Genomic DNA, 26,454 nt, shown 5'->3' on the forward strand with positions numbered 1-26,454 from the left:
TGACTATCTGAATGTTGCATCAGAATCAGTTTTACAATCTTGTCTTTTCCAGTTTTGATAAGCAGTAACTGTATCCTCCGTTTGTATTCTTAGCTGAGGAACGTAGCACACCGTGTGGTTTTCTTCTGATTCTTCTGCTTCAAGGTCCAACATGTTGTGCACTGAGTGGTGCTGTTCTACATAACTCAGTTGTGTTTATTTGAGTTACTGTTGCCTTCAGCTCCATGCAGTCTGGCTATTCTGCGCTGGCATGAACAAGACCTTTTCACGCAAAGCTCGCTGGATATTTTGTCTTTTTGTACCACTCTCTACAAACCTGAGGTAGTTGTGCAGGAAAATCCCAGCAAATCATCAGTCTCTAAACTAACACTATTCTGATTTTCACTTTGAAGGTCACCGGCAGGTTGTCTTTACAATCTTTCAAATCTAAATACACCAAGGTTCTGCCATTTACTGGATAATTAGATATTTGCATTGATGAGCAGTTTTCCAATGAAGTGGCAGTATAAGAAGGTTTATGTTTTAAAGTCCACAAAATAAAGAGTAAAGTTTTCAAATAAAACAGTATGGAGTACAAAGTACAATGCTGGCATAAAGAAATAACAGGTTAGAGGCAGATAAACACCTTCAGTAATTACTTGATTAACTCTAATAATTAATTGCTCAACAGGTGCTATTCATGCTCATCAAAGGTGTTGGGCACCATTAGATTACTAGGGGTCAACCCACACTTCTCCTAACTTTTTAGTTTTTAGTTTAGTTTCAACCTTGCGCCAGTTAGTTGCACTTCCGCTTCCTTCCAGCAGATGGTGCCATTGACTCACAACTAACGCGCCACTCTCGACGTCGAAGAAGAGCTGCAGCCTCTCAGCAACCAGCAGAGACGTCTCTCTCTCCTCTCTCCTCTCCTCTGCTCAGCTCTCCTCTTCTCCATCCACTGCGGAACATCGGCCTGTTTTCCTCCCGTCCCTCCTCCAGCGGCAGACACCCAGCTCGTCATGGACAACTCCGGGAAAGAGAAGGAGGCCATGCAGCTGATGGCTGAAGCCGACAAGAAGGTCAAAGCGTCCGGATCCTTCCTCGGAGGGATGTTCGGGTAAAGGATGCTCTGATTCTCTGCCTCTGTTTACCAGCTCGTCGTGGTGGTGGTGGGGAGGGGAGGGGGCTCTCTGCACACAGGGCCCATCTTCTCCACGGACAGGCCGCTTTATTATGTCTATATTAAGCCTGTGATATACAAATAACGCGCCTGACGCTCAGAAGCGAGCGGCACATGAGCCTGCATTGCACGCTTTTGTATTTTATCATCACCCTTTAATTTATTCCTTATAAATCCCACCGGGTGCGCCTAACTTTCACTATGACATTGTGTCCTTTTTTAAACGTTTATAAACGAATCATGGAGTCGGCTTCATGCCAGAAACACTGGCTGGCACCGCAGATTGTGCATCTTGGCAAATGTAAATGTGGCACATCTCTGGATGGTGCTGATGCTGAGGATGCTGGAGGTGAGCGAGTTTGGATGAAGCGTGAGACCGAGGCAAAGATGCAGGGAGGCGGGGAGAGCAGCGCAGGCAGGCCGGTGGTGATGCGGTGTTTGCGGGGGATGGTTTTCTTTTTGGTTTTTTATTTGCTCTGTGTGTGTGTGTGTGTGTGTGTGTGTGTGTGTGTGTGTGTGTGTGTGTGTGTGTGTGTGTGTGTGTGGGAATGGGAGTGAGTTAGCTTATTTCACGCGTGTGGGAGGGGCGGATGTTTAGCCATCATTTTTGATATGATGTAACCATTGATAACAAACAGCCGGTTTGCTTGAGGCAACTTATTAACTGAGGGCTCTTTGTGTAATAAAGAAAAAAAAATAGAAAAACATGTATTCTGTGCAAAGCAGGCCTCTCCAAATTCAAACTGACCCGATGGCCTCTGAGATTAGTCTCTCCAAATCTGACTGTTTACTATCTGAATCTGATAAATTTGGGTCAGATGATTGCAGCCAGCTTCAACTCAAACAGATATGTTTGAGGTTGGTATAAGGAAACACTGTGAACATGTGCATTTACCCTAATTATCTTTAAGGTTTAGATTCTAAAATCAATTAATCTGCATGTCCTGAGTATCTGTTAGAGTCATGTCGGTTTTATAAAGTTATACATAAAGTGTATTTTCAAGTGATTTTTAGGAATTTATCGTTATTTAAGAAATAAGAAAAGAAAAATAATGCTGGCTAATATAACTTAATATAACTAACTTAAAAGAGAAATCATCTGAGTTGTTTTGAACAGGATCAATGAAAAACCTTTCTTACTACACAACGGAGACGGATAATAATTTTATTTGTTTGGGTTTTTTTGTTTTTTCAACTAATGGACTACTCTGAATATTTCAATTTTTGGTCCATTCAACTGACAGCTTGCATATTTAGAGATATAACATGGGGTTTTAGGATTTTATGATTTATGATCAGCCATTTTTTAAGGAACATCTAATTAACTAAAATCAAACATAAGATTAAGCAAGTAATATGAACCTAGAAGCCAATAAAATAGATCACACAGAACAATAAGTGGGCTGTCCAACAAAAAAGAACTGGTTATTATTAAATAACCATGAAAGAATAAGGAGGAGTAGCCACGATCAGACACTAAATCCCATATAGTCTTTTATGGTTAATACCAGAGTACCAAGTCTGGCATACAGTATCAGAAAATACAGTTATATTATAGGTCCTAAATCTTTGTTTATATATGCATATTTATAAAAGAATGGATAGATAGATAGATAGATAGATAGATAGATAGATAGATAGATAGATAGATAGATAGATAGATAGATAGATAGATAGATAGATAGATAGATAGATAGTGATTGTGACACAGTGTTAATAATTTTCCTTCTAACTCTACAACAGTTGTGTCCACACCTCATTGGACTATAAACTGAGACAAAGCTCTTCTAAAAGCAAATCATCCTGATAATGCATAAAAACACTTTTTCTGGCAAATATTTTGAAGCATTATCCTAATTAACTTTCATTTTATTGACCACTAGGACATTAAAAACTGCATGTCAGAGATCAAAGTTTTCTCATCTCTCCCAAAATAAGGTTTTAAAATGTGTGTTTTTTTCTGGCACCATCTTTACTTTTAAAAAAGTTTCCCATAGTTTCTGCTTCAGGATACTTTGAGTGTCATGTACCTCTCGAATAGTGTCTCTGATTGAGTTTGATTTGTCATGTAGTAACAGTTAAACCCATCAGTCCTTTTTGAACCTAATAGTTTTTGAGTCATTAAAATGAAGAAACCATATAAAAATTTGAGCAATTTCTAGATAGTTAATGCACTAACACTTCAGACACATACAGATTGCTTCATTTCAAATTCATTTTGGTATTGTACAGTGACAAAATGTCAAAAATTACATTGCTGACAAAAAACTGAGGACTTGACACAGAGCTACTTATTTGGTGTGCTAAAACTGAGAGCTAGGTCACTCAATAAGCTATACCATGATTATTTGATGAGTTTCTCCCCTGCGTTGAAAGATGAGACGAGTTAAGCTGTGGCTGTTTTGTGACCAGAGGTAGGTTGTAGATTTGTGATGCCATATCATATCATACATCTAATTAGTGTTGATGTATAATTTAAAAGCCGCATTTATTTTCCTACAGAAAGGTGCAGATGTTGTTGCTGAACAAAGCCCCTTCTTTTTTTTCATGATTTAGAGCTACTTGCCTTTTATTTGAAATCTTTTGTGAAAGATTTTCTTCAAGACTCTTGTATAAATATTGAGGGAAGTAGCAAAGCCACGAAATGTCAAATGCTGAACAAAATCTACAGTTTTTATTTATCATTGAGCTTGAGAAGGATCCTTGTTGGGTTTTAACTTTGTCTGTTTGTTGTGGTTTGCACGCAAAGAACACCGTGCGATATCGCTTTCATTTTTGCTCCCTAACACTGTTTTCCACATTTGTTTTTGCATTTTTTTACAGAAAATAAATCATTGAGTTGTTTTTTAAGATAAAAATGTTTGCAAAATTGAGGAAATGGTCCTTATTTAAATCACATTTAACAGATTACATTTCTCATTGCAAGAGAAATACGCATCTTTTATCCATATCTAATCAGCAAATTAGCAGCCTGCCTCTCTCGTTTTTATGGTTGCTTGGTTTATTGTCCTCCTTTTTTTCTAGATGCAAACCAGTCCTCTGTCCTGTGGAGTGTGACGTAAATACTTTGTGATCTAGTTCAGGCTTCATGTAGTAAACCAGAAAGAAATATGATGCACAGATGAGCACGGTTATCGAACAGGAACGAAAAATATAGTTTGAGTTGTGCAGCAAGTATCTGTGTGCACAGCAATACAATATGCAAGAGAAAAAGGATTTGATTTGAGACTTGAGAGTGTGTCAGCTGGAGGGGTTTCTGTCCTCTCAGCACGTATGTCCTTAAACTGGAAGAGCTGTAGTAATAACTTGTAGTGTTGAAGTAAATTTACATTAAAAAATAACATTTATGTCAGGTTCAAAAATGAGGTTGATGAAAACAGACAAAAGAAATTATACATTTTGTTTGACTTTGCTTTATATGTGCATCCTTGTTGTGTGTTTTAGGGGGAACCATAAGGTGGAGGACGCCTGCGAAATGTACGCCAGAGCAGCCAATATGTTTAAGATGGCAAAGAACTGGAGTGGTGGGTGACACACACTTATCTACACACACACAAACACACTATCTACACACAAGTACATGCGTCACATTCATTAGACAGTAAAAAAAAAATGCTTTACAAAAAAAAGATAAACTCCCACACAAACACCCACATGCAGACACGCACATGTATCTGAATGCTTTTACCCTCTGCATTTTAGTAACATATGAATGATTCAACAGCCTGTAGAAAACATCATGTTACCACATACAGCAATGAGATCTTTAAACATGGACTGATCAGTGAGATTTTGTCTGCAGGAGCCACCCTGTGCTCTACATATGCCAGATGTGCCAATAATAGCTCACGCTGTGCAGAATTTAGCTGTTTGGATGTGTGTTTTGATGCAGCCTGATGTGTGTCCGTCCACACAGTCAGTCGTGAGCATGGTCGTGTAATGCAGCAGGAGTAAAAAAATGAAACCTGGATGAAGTTTTTCTCATTCAAGATGTGACACTGTGTGTGTGTGTGTGTGTGTGTGTGTGTGTGTGTGTGTGTGTGTGTGTGTGTGTGGTTTGTGTGCGTGTGTGTGGTTTGTGTGCGTGTGTGTGTGTTTTTAGCTGCTGGGAACGCGTTCTGTCAGGCCGCTCGGCTCCACATGCAGCTTCAGAACAAACTGGATTCTGCCACCAGCTTCGTCGATGCAGGAAACGCCTACAAGAAGGCCGACCCACAGGGTGAGTGCTTCTGTCACACAGACACACACATCTGGCTGAGTGACCACTACAAACTTACATTTAGGCCGTGCATTATGTCTCCTTTAAGTGTTGCACCACAGATTTACACATTTGCCTAATAACAGGACGATGGTTGGTTGCTGAGAGGAGACACAGGTCTGTTTGGGGCTGTGTCGGAAAGGTCTGCTGACATAAAACATGACTTTTGTTATGTAAGAACAACATTGTGGTGCACCGATGTTTGGCTAGAAGCTGCTTGGTTGATACGCAGATAATTGCCTTGATTTTAATCAGACCAAACTCACTCCTCTGAGATGAGCCGAGTGAGATCCAATTTTAATAGGTGCTGTTGACGTTCAGGAGATAAAACCATCCATTTATGTCAGCCCGGAGATAAAATCGGTGTGTTGTTGTTTTTTTTGTTCAAGGACTCTTATCATTTACCTCCTGATCTGGCTTTATTCAGATTTCTGTACTTCAAACCTGTCGCTTTAACAAGTGGAGAAGGGAGGAGCAACAGAAAAGGCACTAGAATTAAACTGACCATCTAAACTGTCCCCCTCTAGCCACAATTATACCCAAATTTGTCAATTTTCTTGGATTTCTTCACCCTTTATTCACAAAGTGCAACATAAGTAAAATGTTTAATGAGAAGTATCCAAATGTGCCTCAAGGTGCTTTATGTTTGTGAGGTAAAGACCCTACAGTAGGGGTGCCCAATCCCGGTCCTCGAGAGCTACCGTCCTGCAGCTTTTAGATGCATCCTTGTTCCCACACACCCGAATCAAATGAATGGCTTGTTATCAGGCCTTTGCCAAACATGATGGCATGCTGAAGAGGTAATCAAACCATTTGATTCAGCTGTGTTGGAGTAGGGATGCATCTAAAAGCTGCAGGATAGTAGCTCTCGAGGACTGGGATTGGGCAGCCCTGCCCTACAGTAATACAGAGAAAACCCTAACAATCACATGACCCCCTATGAGCAAACACTTGGTGACAGTGGGGAGGAAAAACTCCCTTTTAGATGGAAGAAAGTTCCAGTAGAAGCAGGCTTAGGCAGACAGGACTGAATATGGGTGTGTCAGAACTTTAATCTACGTTCATTATGCTGATTTTCTTAAGCTGGTTGTAGAATATGTGGTAATCAGTCTTCGTAGCGTTTGTGCTGGAAACCAACATTTGATTAGATTAGAAAAGCATTATATGAATGCCGGTGCTCTGTTGTTGTGGCCCATGCAGAAAAAACTTTCCACATCCCGTCAGAGGAGTGAGTTTGGAGTTTTAGAGAAGGTTGAAAGTGCATCATTGTAATGGAAAGACATTGCAGTGACATTACAACAAGATATGCTTGTTTTTATAATCAGTGGAAGCCATAATGGTAATTAGATTAAGATTGGATTAGCTGAGCTGCCCTAACTGTTTACTGTCCTTCTTTATCCATTTTTTCTTACTTGTTTGTGGGTTTACATGTTTAAAGCTTCTCTGAACATTGGGCAGCAAATTCTGCTGTTTAAACATAGCACAGGGTCCATTTAAACCAGCCTGGCTCCATAAAAACATTCATTCAACACTTTTTAAAGTAGTAAAAAGAAGATTTTAAAGAATTTAAAGAAACAGGAAAAACAGGAGCCTCTGAACACTGTAGCTGAAAGGGCTCTACAATGGAGCTCAATGAGGCAGGATGCATAAAATGTCTTGACAATTTAACCAAAAGAATAGTGTTTGCTGTGTTTAGGTAAAGAAAAATACATGTAAAAACTGGTTAAACAGTTACTATTTGACAGCACTGGTTCATTTCTTTGCCTCTATGTAAGATGTTCAAAGCAGGAAAATCCTGTTTCTGGTGGTTGCTGCTTCCCATTCCCCCCAAAATGCAGTAACAGTTTTATCAAATTGCAACAGTTTTAACTGAGATATTAAAGAGGTTAAAGCTGACTCCACAGATGTGCTAAATAAATGTGCTGTGTTTACACTTCCTCAGTTTCCTCAGAACAACTACAAAAAAGTGTAAAGCTACACGGTGAAAGGGGAAGCCTCTGCATCACTGCATTTCTCCGACTGGTTCGGGCCCAGGGGTGGGATTGTTGGAAGATTAAAATGGGTCCCTGGTTTGCTCTAGGAAAATTAATATCTGGGTTGTGTTGTGACAGACTTCCTGCTTCCTGGTGATGAGCTTAATAAAATACAGCGGGTTATCAGGTTAACAGTCACATAGGGAGGAAACTGAAATTGGAGATTATTAATTTGACTTCGGGGCTTCAGCACACTTTCCATTTTCTTTGTATTTATAAAAGCCCTCCTTACCCTCTCATCTGTCTCTTTCCAGAGGCTATCAACTGTTTAAATCAGGCCATTGACATCTACACTGACATGGTAAGACCTCTGCCAGCCATTAAATCTCACTCTCTGACAATGATCTCAGTCTTTCCTTTGATTAATGTCCTGTACTGCCTCTTCTATCTATGTGTGTGTGTGTGCTGACTACAGGGTCGGTTTACCATTGCAGCCAAACATCACATCACTATAGCAGAGATTTATGAGTCAGAGCTGGTGGACATTGAGAAGGTAAAGTGGGGAGTAAAAGGACTTCCTCCCTTTCTTTGGGATGAAAAGATTTTGGATCTATGTGCGACGCTCTGAATGTCCTCGTCTGTGTGTGTGTTTTCAGGCCATTGCCCACTACGAGCAGGCAGCAGACTACTACAAGGGAGAAGAATCTAACAGGTAAATGAGCTGTTTAGCTAAAAGCTAAATAACTATATAGTACATACATAATGCTAAAACCGACATTTATTTATAGAGTCAGGTTTGTTTATTATTTTTGCAATCAAGCAGTGGGGCAATTTAAAAAACAGATATAAGAGCAAAACATTTACGATTATTGGATGTTGCTGAGCTGTGACTCAGCATTGAAAATGGCCACTAGAGATTTGTCTCACATCTTTCAATCTTAGACACATTTTTCATGAACTCAAGTCAATTTTAAACATATTTGAGAAACTAAACAATGCACAAAATATTTTTTTTGTTTTAAGTAAAATCAAGATGTGATTTAAAGCTGATGTGATCACAGTAAATGATCGAGGGAGTACACAGAAACAGCAGAAAGTCTCTGACTTGGTAGATCACAATTACTGGAATTTTTGACATAATAATGGGTTAAAAACAACACATTACCATTTGCAGGTTGATAAATTAGAATATTAATAAAAAAAACTGTTCTAATAAACAATTATTTCTATTACTAAAAGTAGAAAGACCATTTTTTTCAGGTTACTCAAATGGACTCAGGCGCAGACCAGGAATCCTTTGCAAAGCAGTGATTTTATTTACAGTAAACACCAACTGCAAATATGTACAACTTGCAGGGGTTGGGGGGGCGCGGGGACCAGGGCTCCAGGGTCCGTGGGAAAGGGAGAGATCCACACACACGCCACACTGTTTGGAATTCCACTCCACTCTCTTCTGTAGGCACTCGCGCTTCTAAGCACTTTGCCACTCAAACGCTCTCAGGTCCCTTGGGTTTACAGGGACGGGTCCAGGAAGATCTATTCACACAAAGGACTCGGTTAGAAACAGACTAAGATAAATACACAGGTTCAGATCAGAAATTGCCAGCCAGACTAACATAGAATACTCAACAACCCAGTGACAATCTTAAATAGTGCGTAGGATTGCAGGAGATGAGCAGCAGGTGTTGTGATTGGAGACAGGTGCGTGGGCCAGAGGCAGGAGCCTGTGATGAGCTCACCGCAGATAGAGGAGAGAGAGCGAAAGACAGAGCGCATAAAACAACAAAAAAACATGTTGCCTAACACAGAGCCAGCCAGGGAGACACGGGGACCATGACAGTTTCTGTCTTCTCTACCCCTGTTTGTTGTCTCCTGGAGGTGCTCTCTCTTAAACTAACTGTGGATGTTAATGCTATCTTTATACATTTTTTTGCAGACCTATTGTGTTCAACTACTAAATTTACCCCATATTCATCAGCATACTTATGAGACTAGTATATGTCATGGTCCTGGGTCGGTGACCCAGCGCTTTTAGTTTGTTATCATTTTCTAGATGCTGATTGTTTAGGTTCTGTGTTATATTCGGTCTGCCTCTGTGTCTGCGTCTGTATCTGTCTGTCTATGGTGTCACCCCATCTGTTTGTGAATCTGTCTGTTTAGTTCAATGTCTTGTCTGGTTCCATGTGTCTGAGTTTCCTGTTTTATTGTGAAGGTCCGTGTCGTATGTGAGTGTGATCAGTTTACGTTTCCCCTGTCCCGTCAGCCCAGATTCCTCCCAGCTGTGTTGCCCTCCTGTCTGTCATCCCCTGATTACTGGTGTGTGTATTTAAGCCCTGTGTGTTTTCCTGCCTGTTGCTGGTTTGTCTGTGTTACTCGGTGTCCGTCTGTGTTACTCGGTGTCCTGCTCGTCTCGCTGCCTCTCATCCTTTTTGTATCTTCTCAGGTTTGTCATTTAGCTTTCCCAGTTCAGGTCTTTAGTTTTGTCTTCCCTCTTGCCTGTTTTGCCTTCTCACCACTGTGTAAATAAATCATCACCAGCGTTATCATCTACTGCCTGCGTTTTGGGTCCTTTTTCCCCTTCGATACCACACGGCTCGTCTCAGCAGCCGTGACAGTATATCATTTTGTGAAAACTTGGAAGGAACCAACCAGATTATGATTACAGACAACTGAACAAAGGAAAACATAAGAGTTTACACAGAGGGTTAATCTGGAAGTGGGGTTGCTGATTTTATTGCTTATTTGGTATTTTTGTGTTATGGACTCTCTTATTTCTTTTGATTTGGGGAAAGTTGTGTTTCTTGGAGTTTGATGGATCACTCTTTAGTCTGATTAGTGAGAAAAAACTGAGAACCTGATCTGTAATTAAAATATAAGCAGTGGTTCTAGCCCTTGTAGGGGAAAATGTATAACTATACATGTATAAATGTGACTGTGATATTGTTGACACTGGTGGAGTGTTTCATGATAAAGCTGCCACTCGTACAATATGATGAAGTGGTCATTGAGTGATGCTCACTCAGCCAAGCCTGATGGTCTTTACAGCTGGATAATACGCTTTGTATACAGTCTGTGGGTAAAAAACTGTCAGTCATCTGTAGGAAGATTCAGTATGAAAGAAACAGCAGATGTTAAAGTAAAATTTCTTGTTTGCGTCTTTTCAGCTCAGCTAACAAATGTCTTCTGAAGGTCGGACACTACAGCGCTCAGCTGGAACAGTACCAGAAAGCGATTGAAATCTATGAGCAGGTAACAACTGATTGTTATACCCATTTTGCTTTTATAAATGCAATAATGTTAAGTTTTTATTGTATTTGAAAAGAACCCTTTTTTATAATGTTTCATCCCATTTCAAAATTTATTGGTTTATAAGTGACCAAAAATGTAAAAATGTATCAAGTTAAAGAGAGGGTTTTAAAAACTGGTCGTTTATGACATTTGCCCACTTCGGTTAATGTTTGTGCCTCCATGTGTGTTTTAGGTTGCAATGAGCACCATGGACAATCCCCTACTCAAGTACAACGCAAAAGAGTATTTCTTTAAGGCATCGCTCTGTCATTTCATTGTGGATGAGCTCAATGCCAAGGTAACACAACAAACAACAACTATAGCCAGCCACTGAGTCCGCACAGACACATGCACACTGAATCTGATGTATTTGTGGGTCGGGTTTCATGCTTAATTGTTCATTGCAGAAATCAGTTTACACGTACCGTTAACACTAACGCCTGTGTGTTTCAGTTGGCCATCGAGAAGTATGAAGAGATGTTTCCAGCCTTCTCAGACTCCAGAGAGCTCAAACTGTTAAAGGTAAATTACCTTTTCTTGTTTTTTTCAACGTAACTTTCTAAGTTTGCATAAATATTTTATTAAAGGTTTTAACGGTTTATAAAATCTGTTACGCTGAAACAATAATTTTATGAAAAATAATATAAACACTCTTTACAACAAGCAGGCAGTGATTTATGAAAGAAATTCCTGGAAAATTTAAATGTAATTTGTGTTTTTAACCTCTGCAAAGGTTTAGACTAAACTTTTCACCGAAAGTGAGGAGCTGTTTATTAGTGGATGCATTGAAATGTTTTCAAATGTTTGTTGTATATTTTTGTAGCTCTCCATCTTTGACTTACGTGATTAAATAACAATTGCATTGACTTAGTGCACCATCTTGTGGTTCAAACTGGCATTACACAAAGGTACAGCCCAGCCTTACCCCAACTTCAGTTGATATGTCTTCAGATATTGCACCTTTAGTTAAGTTTAGATACTGAAATCAAACATGTAGATTTCTTTCAATAGTATTTAATGTAAATAGTCATAAGAACATTATGATGTAAAGGAAAGCCCACAGAATATGATCATTAAAACACTGCTGCTACTAATCAGAGCTTAATTGTGCCATTTGTGTGTTTTTTCCCATGAACATTTTTGCCTATTCGCCACTCCTCTGTGCAACAGAAACTGCTAGAAGCCCACGAGGAGCAGAACAGCGAGGCGTTCACGGAGGCCGTGAAGGAGTTTGATTCTGTGTCTCGCCTGGACCAGTGGCTGACCACGATGTTGCTACGCATCAAGAAAACCATCCAGGGGGACGCTGGGGACCTGAAATAGACACACTTAGAAGGGGGAGAGAACAAAGGGGGGGAATAGGGAAAGGGGCCATTGAAGAGAGAAGGAAGATGAGAGTGGAGGGGATTAAATGATGGGACAAGAGACAGGCATGTATCTTAATGGATGTGCAAAAGTAGAATAAAGTAAAGGCAGAAAGATGAAAGAGGGTGGGAGGTGAAGGAGTTTACAGTTGTACATATCAGTCTGCATGTGACCTGCCCCCCAATGAGCTAAGCATCACCTTTAAATCACCTTAAGATCACCCTGTGTCTCCCGGTCCTGCAGTATTGCTCTCGTAACACTGGACAGAATTGTACTTAAAAAGTAAGAGTGGAAAGAAAACGTGTGTGTGTGTGTGTGTGAAAGAGTGAGAGTGTGTGTGTGTGTGAAAGAGTGAGAGTGTGTGTGTGTGTGAAAGAGTGAGAGTGTGTGTGTGTGTGAAAGAGTGAGAGTGTGTGTGTGTGTGTGAAAGAGTGTGAGTGTGTGTGTGTGTGTGAAAGAGTGTGAGTGTGTGTGTGAAAGAGTGTGAGTGTGTGTGAGAAAGAGTGTGTGTCCACACCAGAAAGGTAAATGAAACTGTCTGATGGGAAAGTTTGCAGCTTACATGAGATTTAAGGAAATATGTTATTAAAAAAAAATATTGAGAAATATTATTTATGAGATTTCTGATATTTATTGTCAATACTGAACATATGTATTGTTTATTAAGGTGCTCAGTGTTATGATTTGTCTTACTATTTTAGGTATTAGCCCCTCAGCTCTCTCTCCTTCTCCTTTCTCCTTTACTTCTTCTCTTCCTCCTCCTCTTTCTCACTGTCCTCTCCGCATCCCCACACCCTGTCAAATCAGAGAAATCACCCATTGTGATTGGTTGGCTCTTTGTGTTCAGGCCAGTGGTGGTTCGGCACAGTAAGCCACCAGTGGTGACTCCTGTCACTGCCTTGTTTTGTGCATGTCTACTGTCATGTTGTTGTAAGTGTTTTCCGTGTTGTGCTAATGTGTGAAGAACATACATGTAGCCTCGTATCATTTGTGTGAAATCGGTAAATATGTACTTCAGAGACCGAGTTGAATAAAAACATCAGCGCTCCAAGTATCTGGGTGTTTATTTAGAATATGGAAACAGACCACAGGCCAGAAGATGAGAACACTGAGAAAGTAGAATATCTCATGAAAAGAAATATAAATAAAGGAAAATAAATACACTACATTCACTTTAATAACATAACGTAGACTCATTCCTAAATAGAACTGGTGTCTCTGTGGTAGTTATTGCTGCAGTTACAGATTTTGGAAGCTAGGATCTGAAATGGATTTTAGTCATAGGTGAGAGTGAGTCAATCAGGTTTTTCCCAAAGGCAGGTGGATACACCAAGATGAATTCTGCAACACTCAACACAGCTCAGCAAGGAATGGTGAGGAGGTTCATATTTAGCTTTTGTGTTCAGAGAATATTTGTTTCATGTATATATACAGAACAGGAAAAGGAACTGCCATAGAAGACCAAGCTTTTACATGTGATGTGCTGTTGACTGATAGAGGAAATGCCTGAAGCCAAGAAGTGGCTTGAAAAGGCCTGCTTAAAGCACAGCACAGAAATTCTGATCATGGCAGCAGAAGAAGAGGCCATAAGTACTGCTTCCAAAGAGGCATGAGTCTACCATACATGACAGGACCCAAGTTGCAAACTGTGCAAAGTGTGCCCTGCAGACTATCAAACACATGTTGCCAGACTGTAAGATGCAAACTGAGACCGCATGCACTGAGAGGCACAACCAAGTGGTGAGGAACATCTGTGCCTTTGTGACTATGGGAGACACCACCACAGGTGACTGACAACAACAGAGGTAAAGTCCTGTGGGACTTTGAGTTCCAGACAGCAAGCAGCTCTGTATTTATTCATCCACTCACCTAGTCAGCAGGACACTGCATCAGACCTTGTGTCTCAGCTGTACTCTGCTGACCATCCTGCACATTTCTTTTGATTGCCTGATAACCTTGAATGACATAATGACAGATGCCATCTAGTGTTGGTGTTTTAAAGTTAAAATGGTTAAAACCCTTCCTTAATAGTAGATCATTATTTTTGGTTTAACAAACTTTATTTGTTTTTTTATTTCAAAATTTAGGAGGAATAGACTTTTTATTCTGATTTAATTCAGGAACTTACATATCAATGGTTCCTATCTAGCCCTGCGACAGACTAGCGACCTGTCCAGGGTGTACCCCGCCTCTCGCCCTATGACAGCTGGGATGGGCTCCAGCGCCCCCCGCGACCCTGAAAAGGATAAGCGGAAGCAAATGGATGGATGGATGGATGGATGGTTCCTATCTATTCGAAACTGGTTGAGAAACATATTTTCACGCTACATGTAACACCAATATGGAATAATAGATATGCTCTCATTATATGAAAATGTGTATACACAGAGGATGTGTTTTCCAACGGTGTTTTTTAAAATGAATTATTTTTTCCAACAAGTTATTTATCTTTAAATGTTCAGACGTGTCTCATGTTATTTTTTTTTAACATGTATTAATGCTATGGTGTGTGCTTTTCATAGACTTTGTCTGTTTAATCAAGTTCCGAAAGAGGGGGGCGGGGTAGGAGGGGTAAAGGAAACTGTCATCGATTTTCGTCATTACTCATCGACGACATTACCCACAATTCAGTTGGTGGACCCGTTCTGAGTTTCCGGTATGGTGCATGTCGCCTTTTCCCTCGCAGCGCTTGTTCTGTAGTTGGATTTTTGTTTTGTTTGAATCTTAAGCTACAAAACACCACAACTGGATAAGAATCACTTATAGCATTTCACTGAAGGAGGAGATACAACGAAGCCGCCAAGATGCCGCGAATTATGATTAAAGGAGGCGTCTGGCGCAACACTGAGGTACGTGTTTACATGGCTAGCTTGGTTAGCATGATGCTAACCTCCGAAAGCAAACCTGTGGTCTCGAGTTAGCATAAAGCTAGCTACTCACTTAACAAATTTATCCCGTGTGACATTTTAAGTTCATTTAAATTATCACCAGCTGTGTTTAATACTTTATTTCGTGCTTGTGTTGAGTTGCATGAACGCAGCTTTTTAATTTGCACTTAAACATATATGTTTACAGTTAGCGAATATTTGGCAGTCTAGATGGCCAAAATAATAAACCACAAGACTTCATAAAAGTTTATAAGTGAGCAAAAGATAGGGGATAATATAATTGTAGTTCAGCACTGGGATGAAAATTAATCAGCCCTCTGCGGATTGAGGATAAAAGATTTTGACATGTTTAGTCTTTATAAATCATTTGTCATTCAGTACATCCATTTAATTTATGGACGTCTGTTCCTTTTTAAAAAATTTTTTTATTCAGGATGAGATCCTCAAGGCAGCTGTAATGAAATATGGGAAAAACCAGTGGTCCCGTATCGCCTCCCTGCTGCACCGAAAGTCTGCCAAACAGTGTAAAGCCCGATGGTGAGTTTTGAGTCAGAGATGTGTGATGTGTCAAAAACATGAGATTAATTAAACGTCTATATACATTGATGGTTGTTTCTTCTGTCTGTGATTTTTTTTTTAGCTTTCAAATCTCTCTTTATGAAGAGTGAAATAAAGACCTTCTCCTCTGGCTTTGTTTCTGTCTGTAGGTACGAGTGGTTGGACCCCAGTATCAAGAAAACAGAATGGTCCAGAGAAGAGGAGGAGAAGCTGCTTCACTTGGCCAAGCTGATGCCCACCCAGTGGAGGACCATTGCTCCTATCATAGGAAGGACTGCTGCTCAGTGTCTGGAACACTACGAATACCTGCTGTATGTTTATCTCTAAGGACACATTTATTCACTATGATTTGTAATTCTGTGGCTTTTCACCTTGTATGTTCAGGAGCATTCATTGTTGCTAATCACTGTCGATTTGTAATTGAGATGTATTTTGTGTTTTATTCAGGGACAAAGCAGCTCAAAGAGACAATGAGGAGGAAGTGGGAGATGACCCCAGAAAGTTGAAACCAGGAGAAATTGATCCCAATCCTGAAACAAAACCTGCCAGACCTGACCCTGTGGATATGGATGAAGGTACAAAAACACACTGTCAGATGCTGTCAGATTTATTTGAGCCAACAAAAGAATGTATCCTGATATTAAGAATGGATTTGCTTCCTAGTTATCTTGTACATTTTTATATTTAATTATTTAAAAAATTTCCTTTCTACTTTGTACTTTCAGTCGAGTCATGTGAGAGTTTAAAAATAAGTTTAATCATAACACAGTCACATGTGGTAACTAACCAATGTGTTGTGTGTCTGTCTCTCTTCATCGGTCTCTAGATGAGTTGGAGATGCTTTCAGAGGCCAGGGCTCGTTTGGCCAACACCCAGGGCAAGAAAGCCAAGAGGAAGGCCAGAGAGAAACAGCTGGAGGAAGCCAGGTTCAGCTAATAATGTTTTTACAATTGCTCTAAGACAAGCTGTCTTAGAGGTCCATAACTGGACCTCTTACAGAGCAGTTGACATGTAATAATAAAATGATCATATTTGACTATTTTTTCCTGATGTCATACTGTAGACGGCTGGCTGCTCTGCAGAAACACAGAGAGCTGAGAGCAGCAGGAATCGATGTTCAGAAGAAGAGAAAGAAGAAGAGAGGAGTAGACTATAATGCTGAAATCCCTTTTGAAAAGAAACCTGCACCGGTAACCACAGCTTTATGTGTTGTATCCTTAAAAATAACCCACAACATCAGCAGTGAGATTAACTTAATCTTACAGTACTAATTGTTGTCTTTTGTTTACTTTAAGGGTTTCTATGACACCAGCATGGAGCAGTATGATGCTCAGGAGCCTAATTTCAAGAGGCTCAGACAGCAGCATTTGGATGGAGAATTACGCAAGTTAGTATAACTTTAAACTTCTGGTGCTTTTCTGTATGCTAACAAGTTCCTTGTTTATGTCACTTGAATATTTTCCTTGGTTCTTGGCTTCTCCCAGCGAAGGCGTGAGATTGTCACGCTAATGTTATATAATATAAATAATAAGGATCAAAATGTGTTCCAAATTTTTGTCTTCATCCATTCATAAGCCCTATTGTGTTTTTTTTATAGTGAGACTGAAGAGAGGGAGAGGAAGAAAGATAAACAGAAGATAAAGAAGAAGAAGGAGAGTGACTTGCCGTCTGCCATCCTGCAGACCAGCAGAGTGGCTGAGTTTACCAAAAAACGTTCCAAACTAGTGTTACTCGCACCACAGGTAACCACTTGTAACCACGTATCTCTCTCTCTCTCAAATCTCTGTACCTTGTGTCAGAAATACACTCTGGACAGGAATTTAAATGTGTTTTTTCCTACTGAACAACATGCCGTCCATCTTCTCTCTCTGGCAGAGTGCCTATTCCAGGAGTGGGATGACCTTCCTCACCTGCTGAGGTGTTAATTATTTTACGCATATTCTTGGATTTTATTCTATACCTTTTTTTTTTCTTTTTCTTTTTTTTTTTCAATTTCTATTGTAATAAAAACTTTTCAGTAAGCCAGTGTCAGATTCATGGTTTATTGATTTTTACAGACCCAAGGTAGTTTTCTTATAATACATTAAACTTTACTGTTTGCTGCACTTGATAAAAATTTACCCCAGGCAGCCTGTGCCTCAATTTTATTCTGCAACCTAGACGTCCACATTACTCACACTCTCACATAACACACACACATATATAGGGCCTTGGGGGTGGGCACATTTTACAGCATCCAGAGGATGGTCGGTGTATTCCAACCCACCTCTGGCATTGGTGCCCGACCCTCAATTTTAAATGCATTTAGACACTAAGGGTTTTCGGGAGGAGCCGTGCTGCTCTCTGGCAGGAAGCACGAACATGCCCTCCTGTGTTTTAAATGCACTTAAGAACAGCACACAGCAACACTACATCTGCCCGGGCGTAGGGAGGTTTGGGGTCTTCACTCACCCCGGTTCTGTTAGCCGCTGGGGCTGGGACGAGGTGCTGGCCGTCAGATTGGAGTCTGGGATGCGGGGCCTCCCTGCTACTGCAGATAAGGAGGTGGTCCGCTTGCCTCCACCCCAGAGAGAAGGGTTACATCTCCTGGGTTTAGGTGCGGCTTGTCCGTCTCGGGGCGGGGGTACCTGGGCCTGGGATATAGAGTATGTTTGGGGAGTGTGACTGTCTGTGCAGTCTCTATTTGTGTCTGTCTACACGTTGGGTGAGTGCCGAGTATTTGGTTGTGTATATGGGGTGGGAATGCACGTTTGTGTCCGCAGGCGCTTGTTCGTCTGTGTCTATATGTCAGGTTGAGTCTTAGACTCAATCTCTCTGGGTACATCTCAGGTCCTCCAAAGTACGGAGGCCTATCTCCCCCCACCACACTCCCTGCCTGTGGCTGATGCCCTCAGATGTTGGTGTGTTGGTGGTCCTTGTCGACTGGGGCTGGGCGCTCATGTATGTACCAGCTCACTCCTGGTGGCCGATGGGCGGGGCCTGGCCCCTTCCAGGGGATGGAGTGCCCTCAGGCCTCTGGGCCTGAAGCTCTGTCCTCTCTGGCACAGCTGGCTGCCGGCAGAGCCTGCGGGCACGCCACTGCAACCCCCTCTGGCCTCTGCTCCGTAGCTGCTGGGTAACCTCCCGTTTGGGGCTCTACTCAGCTCTTCCCAGGAGGGTGGCACAGTTCCCCCCCCCTTTTGGTGGTCCTCAGGTCCTTGTCTCCTGGGGTCTCTGGATATCTGGGGCCTGGACCTCCTCCATACCTGCTTCATGCCCTGGGGGACGGGGCTATGGCTCCCCACACTCCCTAGCAGATTGTTACATGGAGAAACCTTTGGAATACAAGCATGCTGATCTACACAGGTATGCACAGACTACACCTTTCTTGGCTGCTGCCTCAAAACACATTGTGCGCTGTCTATCTTGCGTGCTGCACAATATCATTTAATAATTGGTATCTACTGTTATCTAGTTTATTGTGATGGTGCTGTTTTTTATTATGCTCTTTTTTTGCTTTCTCTTCTGTTTTTTTTTTTTTTTCCCCTCCATACAGGTGATCCAGAAGTTTTGTTTTTCTTTCCCCCTTCTCCCCACTGGTTGTTTTTGTTCTTTCTCCCTGTCCTATCCCCAGTCATGTCTGTCCCGAAGATAAAATACATAATTATAATAAAGATCAAATGGACCAATATGGCAAGGCCATGATGATCCACTTGGTAAAATATATCAACTTGGCATCTTTCTTGGCCTTAAGACAACAATTCTGATGGCTATAGATCCAAACGGGACAAAAAAATAAAAATTTACCCAGGCAAATACCCAGTGATACTAAGTTATGTTGAAAAGAAACTTTATTGGTCACTAAAACAGAAACACAAAGGACCACTGAGCATGCTGAAAACTCAGCCTGTGACATCTTAACAACATGAGCACATGGAGGGCTTATCTGTAGGATTTGCTGCGGGAAATTAAAAGGTTCAACACTCGCGGCAGCGGTCAGTCCGACGTCGATGTCTCTGTGATGAGTTTGCTCAGTATTTCTGAGCACTGTTGAGCAGCGACTCCCTCTCCATCAGCAGCTCTCCATATCTCTGCTGAAGTTCTTTCTCTCTCTCCATCTGCCTCTCCACGTCCTCCCGCAGAGCCTGAAACACTAAGTTGAACACTTACAAGTTGAACACTTGTAAACACCAGTGAGATGTGTTAACTAGCTTTTTTTAATAACCTCAGTTACACCGCTGCTTTTAAACTGGATAATTTTAACCCCACCTTTTATTTGGGTGGGCGTGTAGTGCTGCAAGTGGTCTGTGATTTAATTTCTAACATTCAAAGTGTTAAAGTTACTAACTTTGTGTGACCAATGGAACAAAAGCAGTTGAGTGTTTCTTCAGTTGAGTGAAGGTCTGGAGCTCTGTGGCTGCCTGCTCCACCTGGTGGACACATTATGAATAACATGATTGTTATAGAAACTATGACACTGACTTGCACACTGTTTCAGGCGCCATAATAATTTACAGCCTGTGACAACACAACCTGTCAGTCCAATGAAAATGTGTTCAGTACCTGTTCCCAGAGTTCGCTGTGCTGCTTCAGGAGACCCAGCGCTCTGGACTGAAATCCTCCAAGCAGGATTTTCAGTTTCTTCTCCAGTTTAGCTGCTCTCCTGGCCTCCGCTGTCATGTGACCACGGTTCACCTATAGGGTCCACAAATACAGAGATGTCAGTGTTTAGACCAGAGCTCAAAAAGATGAAAGAGTCAAGTTTGAGAGCTTTTGTGTGCATTCTCACATCTAGCTTTTCTCCAGGCTTTCAATACGGTCTTTCTTTGATGCCAGGTTTGCTCTGGTGTACCTGTTCTGAGTAGGCAGATAATATGAACAGTTTCAGACAAAAATTTAATTGGTACCAATATTGTGAGATCACAAGTACAGTTTTCCCCACATGCCATAAAGAAGTGTATGTAATGCATATTGTTAAAGGTGGCACACAGCAAGCCTACTCTGCTTTAGATGCATCCTCACTGCTGTATATTCGTCCTTTGGTTTAGGTGAGGGTGTTACTTTAGTAGAGCTTAGACTGCTCAAGTATAGCATGAAAAAAAAAAAATTGTTATTACCCCAATTTGCTGAAACGCATATTATTCCAGTGGGGAGGTGGGGGGTGAAAAACAGAAGATACAGAATCACACAAGGCCCAGACTAGTGTTTTAGATCACAGTGAACTTGCACACCTCAGGAAACTCACTTCAAAACACTTAAGCTTCGGGGAGAATGATCGAGAGTCAACACCTCAGCTGTGTGCCATCAAAGGCAGACTGGGTGTGTAATAACTAGTTGGGTTAGACTGCACTGCACTACACTCCATCCATGTGTATTTCTACACACTAGAAGCTTCTAATTTAGAAATATGACAAATATACTGACCAAAAGGTGGTAACAAATCTCTACACCTGTTTATGCTTCTCTGACTTCTCATTTTTGGTCCATGGGTGCTCACCTGTCCGTAGCATTCCTCCCACACCTGGCTGTAAGCCTCCATGCTGAGGTCACCGTGGCCCATACCTCCCTTCACCACCTCCATTTCTGCTGCCAGGACTAACTTTGCCTGTTTGTTGACACACAGGTAAACAGAATTACTGAGTGTAAACAGTGTAAGGGACTTCTTTTTTTAAAGCAGACACATCAGTGCTGCCGGGTTACCTGTTCCATCTCCTCTGTGCTAATTGGCTTGTAGGAGGTTTTTTTCCAGGTAAGCAATATGTGACGCGTTGTTAGACGTAGACGTGGGGCTTCGGATTTTGCCACGCTGCAGCTGATTGGCAGCATTGGCTGAAGGGTGATGCAAGCAGTCAAAATGCAGCATGGTGATCATTTCCTGTTTGATGAGCTCTTCGGCCTGCTGGAGGTCAGAGAGTGGCTCCATGGAGGCGGGACGGAGAACAGACTCGTTTACCTGCAGACACGGAGGATCATAAGCACAACTGGATCCATTTAATGCCAGCTAAAGTAGACGAAATTAGTTTTTTCTTTGATTTCTGAAAGATTTGGTGATTACATTCAAATACACATTTTCCTGCATTTTATTTAAATTATTTTAATGTTGTAATTTTACCTCAGTAGGTCTGGGGAGACTCCTCTGAACAGGAGTGTGCCGCAATTTCAACTCCTTCTCTCTTTCAGCGTCTCGTTGAGCCTGGAAAATGGCATAATGGATATATCTTATTCAAACTACGTGCGTGTGTGTGTGTGTGTGTGTGTGTGTGTGTGTGTGTGTGTGTGTGTGTGTGTGTGTGCACGCACCTGCTTGCGTGCTTCTACATCTGCAGAGTCTTCTATGAATCCCGTCTCAGCCTCGGTTTCTTCGAGTTCTTTCTCAGCGTTTTCAGGAAGAACGATCTCAAAGTCGTTCTTAGGAACAGGAAGTGACATCAGACCTTGTCGCAGGTGCTGCAAGCTTTCCCTTTGCTGTGAAGAGAAGAACAGCAGGTAATTCATTCTGTGGTGTGTTGTTTGTTTCTTAACACACAAACTGTGCATCTGCTGCCAAAACATAAAACTAATTGTTTAAAGTTGTGATTTTTTTCATTGTATTTAATTTTTATTCAAGACACAAAAACAGAAAACTTGGAACTTTTCTGCAACATTCAGGATTTGTGGCACGTTACACAGATTCTTAACCGATCATTACAAATCTGTTTGTTGTGCATTCACATATGTATTAGTGTTTTTTATTTTACCGTGTGTTTAGCATATGCAGGGTCAGCCAGTTGTTCCTCTGTGTTAATATTCAGTTTGTCTCTCAGTGGTGTACGGCCGGGAGTTAAACCTGGAGTCCCTCCCACACGTGGAGTCATCGCACCTCCGACTTGAGGTGTCATGCCATCTGACCCCTGACCTGGACCAGGAGTTCTGTTGTAGTTGAAATACACAAAATTATTGGAATTAGTAAACTGTATAGGAACAAGTATAGAAACAAGTCTAGGAAATCCTTTCTCTTTGGTGAAAATGGTTGAGTTGTGACATGGAATAGTGCACCACACATTCAACAAATGCAGCTCAACAAATCTGACACAGCATTTGAGGCTTGAGTACTAAATGGTAACACATGTCTCTTTAAGATTCTTTGTTCACACTGTTTACAAAATGTAAAAGGATAATAGCATCTGGTTTTTTGTTAGAGCCTTGACAAAGACCACTTTTGTGTTTATTACATCTTAACTTGATGCAGAGAGTAAATTTAAAAAAAGAATTCAGAACTCTATTTACGTGACAGAGAGTAAACCTTATGCTATGTGACGGATTAAAGGTTTCTTACCTGAATGGTGTACTGAGAACAGTGTTGGGCGTTTGTATCTGTTGGCGCTGAGGCGTCACTCCACTGAAATCGCTCTCATGCAGCGGGGTGTTGAGGCCTCCCTTCAGAGGGGTGTCGATGTTAGTCAGAGCCATCAGGTTCTGAGCTTCCTGAAAATACAGACACACAGATGGTAAAAATTAATTTATAGATAAATACTAAAAAACAAAAAGTAGCACCGAACCGCCATCTTAAATAGTGCTCAGGATTGCAGGAGATGAGCAGCAGGTGTTGTGATTGGAGACAGGTGCGTGGGCCAGAGGCAGGAGCCTGTGATGAGCTCACCGCAGATAGAGGAGAGAGAGCGAAAGACAGAGAGCATAAAACAACAAAAAACAAAAAACAACACTGAGCAGTGCTGATTTTCTAACACTGAAATATTTCTAACATTTTGAGTTATTTTCCAGTGTTAGAAAATCAGCACTGCTCAGTGATAGTCTTTGTTAATCTTCAAAACTGACTAGGTTACTTTTAAACATATAACACTGTCAAAAGTGTTAATTTAACACTCAACAGTGTTGTATTTAACACTCAGAGGTGTGGACCCATATAGACACTCTCCAGTGTTAAATTAACACTGGAGATTTTGCTGTGTAAATGTAGCCTGGTATCATTTGTGTGAAATTGGTAAATATGTACTTCAGAGACCGAGTTGAATAAAAACATCAGCGCTCCAAGTATCTGGGTGTTTATTTAGAATATGGAAACAGACCACAGGCCAGAAGATGAGAACACTGAGAAAGAAGAATACCTCATGAAAATAAATATAAATAAAGGAAAATATTCCATGTCCCTATTGCCAGTCTTGGCAGCCGGGGGTCAGTCCGCCAGGGCCTCCGCTCCTGGCCTCCGCTCCTGGCCGCCACCCGTGTCGGGTGCAGCCGACCCCTATGGCGCCTCCTGCGGGTGGTGGGCCTGCGGGAGGATGGGCCCATGTCTCCTCTTCGGGCTGTGCCCGGCCGGGCCCCATGGACTAAGGCCCGGCCACCAGACGCTCGCCCTCGGGCACCCTCCCCGGGCCTGGCTCCAGGGCGGGGCCCCGGTAACCCTATCCCGGGCAGGGTAAACTGTTCCCTCGGTGTCCTTTTCATAAGGGTCTTATGAATCGCTCTTTGTCTGGTCCCTCACCCAGGGCCAATTTGCCATGGGAGACCCTACCAGGGAGGCAAAAGCCCCCAGACAACATAGCCCCTGGGATCCCTGTGACACACAGTGGGGAAGGAGCCTGAGTTAGTGCGTGAGGTTGAGAGCCGGGGGCGAGGTCACTGAGGCAGTTAAACAACTCCTTGGTGGCAGAGCCCCTGGTGTTGATGAGGTCCGCCCCGAGTTCCTGAAGGCTCTGGACGTTGTAGGACTGTCCTGGTTGACACGCCTCTGCAATGTTGCGTGGAGATCAGGGGCAGTACCTGTGGACTGGCAGACCGGGGTGGTGGTCCCCATCTTTAAGAAAGGGGACCGGAGGGTGTGTTCCAACTACAGGGGGATCACACTCCTCAGCCTCCCTGGGAAAGTCTATGCCAGGGTGCTGGAAAGGAGAGTTCGTCCGTTAGTCGAACCTCGGATACAGGAGGAACAATGCGGTTTTCGTCCTGGTCGCGGAACACTGGACCAGCTCTTTATCCTCTCCAGGATACTTGAGGGTGCATGGGAGTTTGCCCAACCAGTCTACATGTGTTTTGTGGACTTGGAGAAGGCATTCGACCGTGTCCCTCGGGGTGTCCTGTGGGAGGTGTTGCGGGAATATGGGGTGTCTGGCCCATTGATACGGGCCATTCGATCCCTATACAACCGTTGCAAGAGCTTGGTTCGCATTGCCAGCAATAAGTCGGACTCGTTCCCGGTGGGTGATGGGCTCCGCCAGGGCTGCCCTTTGTCTCCGGTTCTGTTCATAATTTTTATGGACAGGATTTCTAGGCGCAGCCAAGTGGCGGAGGGCTTTCGCTTTGGTGGCCTCAGAATCTCATCTCTGATTTTTGCAGATGATGTGGTTCTGTTGGCTTCATCGGGTGAGGGCCTCCAGCTCGCACTGGAACGGTTCAGCACCTCCAAATCTGAGGCCATGGTTCTCAGCCGGAAAAGGCTGGAGTGCCAACTCCGGGTCGGGGATGAGTTCCTGCCCCAAGTGGAGGAGTTCAAGTATCTCGGGGTCTTGTTCGCGAGTGATGGGAGAAGGGAGCCGGAGATCGACAGACGGATTGGGGCTGCAGCTGCAGTAATGCGGACGCTGCACCGGTCCGTCGTGGTGAAGAGGGAGCTGAGTGTAAAAGCGAAGCTCTCAATTTACCGGTCGATCTACGTCCCTACCCTCACCTATGGCCACGAGCTGTGGGTAGTGACCGAAAGAACGAGATTGCGGATACAAGCAGCAGAAATGAGCTTCCTCCGAAGGGTGGCTGGCCTCTCCCTTAGAGATAGGGTGAGAAGTTCGGCCATCCGGGAGGGGCTCAGAGTAGAGCAGCTGCTGCTCCACATCGAAAGGAGCCAGCTGAGGTGGTTCGGGCATCTGACAAGGATGCCCCCTGGGCGCCTCCTGGGTGAGGTGTTCCAGGCATGTCCCACCGGAATGAGGCCCCGGGGCAGACCCAGGACACGCTGGAGAGATTATATCTCTCGGCTGGCCTGGGAACGCCTTGGTGTTCCCCCGGATAAGCTGGAGGAGGTGGCTGGGGAGAGGGAGGTCTGGGCCTCTTTGCTTAGGCTGCTGTCCCCGCGACCCGGCCCCGGACAAAGCGGATGAAGATGGATGGATGGATAAAGGAAAATAAATACACTACATTCACTTTAATAACATAACGTAGACGCATTCCTAAATAGAACTGGTGTCTCTGTGGTAGTTATTGCTGCAGTTACAGATTTTGGAAGCTAGGATCTGAAATGGATTTTAGTCATAGGTGAGAGTGAGTCAATCAGGTTTCTCCCAAAGGCAGGTGGATACACCAAGATGAATTCTGCAACACTCAACACAGCTCAGCAAGGAATGGTGAGGAGGTTCATATTTAGCTTTTGTGTTCAGAGAATATTTGTTTCATGTATATATACAGAACAGGAAAAGGAACTGCCATAGAAGACCAAGCTTTTACATGTGATGTGCTGTTGACTGATAGAGGAAATGCCTGAAGCCAAGAAGTGGCTTGAAAAGGCCTGCTTAAAGGACAGCACAGAAATTCTGATCATGGCAGCAGAAGAATAGAATAGAATAGAATAGAATAGAATTCAACTTTATTGTCATTGCACATGCACAGGTACAGGGCAACGAAATGCAGTTTGCATCCATCCAGAAGTGCTTCAGTGATATAGATATATTACAATATATATTAGCAATAGTATAGATATGTAAGTATATTACAGAAATGGGTCTATTATGGTATGTTATAATATACACGGTATGAAGTATGTTGTGAATATTCTATAACTATAAGTATGTACAGGCTCTAGTGAGTACAAGCTATGTACAGGCTATGAACAGGATATAAATATGAAAAACTATACAGAATATGTTATAAATAACTTTACAGAAATCTGAGATATACAGTTATACAGAAATGGGAACTATGCAAGTTGTAAACAGTTGTAGGATTAAAAATTATCGAATGTACAGAATGATTATTTACACAGAGCTATACAGTAGTGCA

The 26,454-nt window shown here is 42.3% G+C and overlaps 2 protein-coding genes and 1 pseudogene across 3 annotated transcripts; 2 read left to right on the plus strand and 1 right to left on the minus strand.

The window, feature by feature from the left end:
- The first annotated feature begins 848 nt into the window (after positions 1–848).
- napba (N-ethylmaleimide-sensitive factor attachment protein, beta a) lies at positions 849–13,095 on the plus strand. Its single transcript, XM_082556705.1, has 10 exons — positions 849–1,096; positions 4,604–4,683; positions 5,262–5,378; positions 7,705–7,751; positions 7,866–7,943; positions 8,047–8,102; positions 10,555–10,639; positions 10,872–10,976; positions 11,132–11,200; positions 11,849–13,095. The coding sequence occupies exons 1-10, from the start codon at positions 999–1,001 to the stop codon at positions 11,999–12,001; spliced, it is 888 nt and encodes a 295-aa protein (XP_082412831.1). The 5' UTR covers positions 849–998; the 3' UTR covers positions 12,002–13,095.
- Positions 13,096–14,642: 1,547 nt separating this feature from the next.
- Positions 14,643–17,443, plus strand: LOC309719836 (cell division cycle 5-like protein). The gene is made up of 9 exons (XM_082556218.1): positions 14,643–14,892; positions 15,365–15,468; positions 15,639–15,800; positions 15,937–16,064; positions 16,316–16,415; positions 16,553–16,679; positions 16,785–16,876; positions 17,087–17,231; positions 17,365–17,443. Exons 1-9 carry the CDS (start codon positions 14,848–14,850, stop codon positions 17,404–17,406), a joined length of 945 nt encoding a protein of 314 aa, XP_082412344.1. The 5' UTR covers positions 14,643–14,847; the 3' UTR covers positions 17,407–17,443.
- A 1,858-nt stretch (positions 17,444–19,301) lies between these two features.
- On the minus strand, positions 19,302–22,947 carry LOC309720779 (cell division cycle 5-like protein; annotated as a pseudogene). The gene is made up of 10 exons (XR_014280733.1): positions 22,784–22,947; positions 22,206–22,377; positions 21,769–21,933; positions 21,581–21,661; positions 21,169–21,421; positions 20,966–21,073; positions 20,258–20,346; positions 20,032–20,163; positions 19,817–19,898; positions 19,302–19,621 (listed from the first exon to the last, which is right to left on the minus strand). The product of XR_014280733.1 is annotated as a cell division cycle 5-like protein (transcript).
- Between the last annotated feature and the right edge of the window lie 3,507 nt (positions 22,948–26,454).

The sequence above is a fragment of the Aulonocara stuartgranti genome (assembly GCF_965226115.1).
Source record: "Aulonocara stuartgranti genome assembly, chromosome: 13".
Lineage (NCBI taxonomy): Eukaryota > Metazoa > Chordata > Actinopteri > Cichliformes > Cichlidae > Aulonocara > Aulonocara stuartgranti.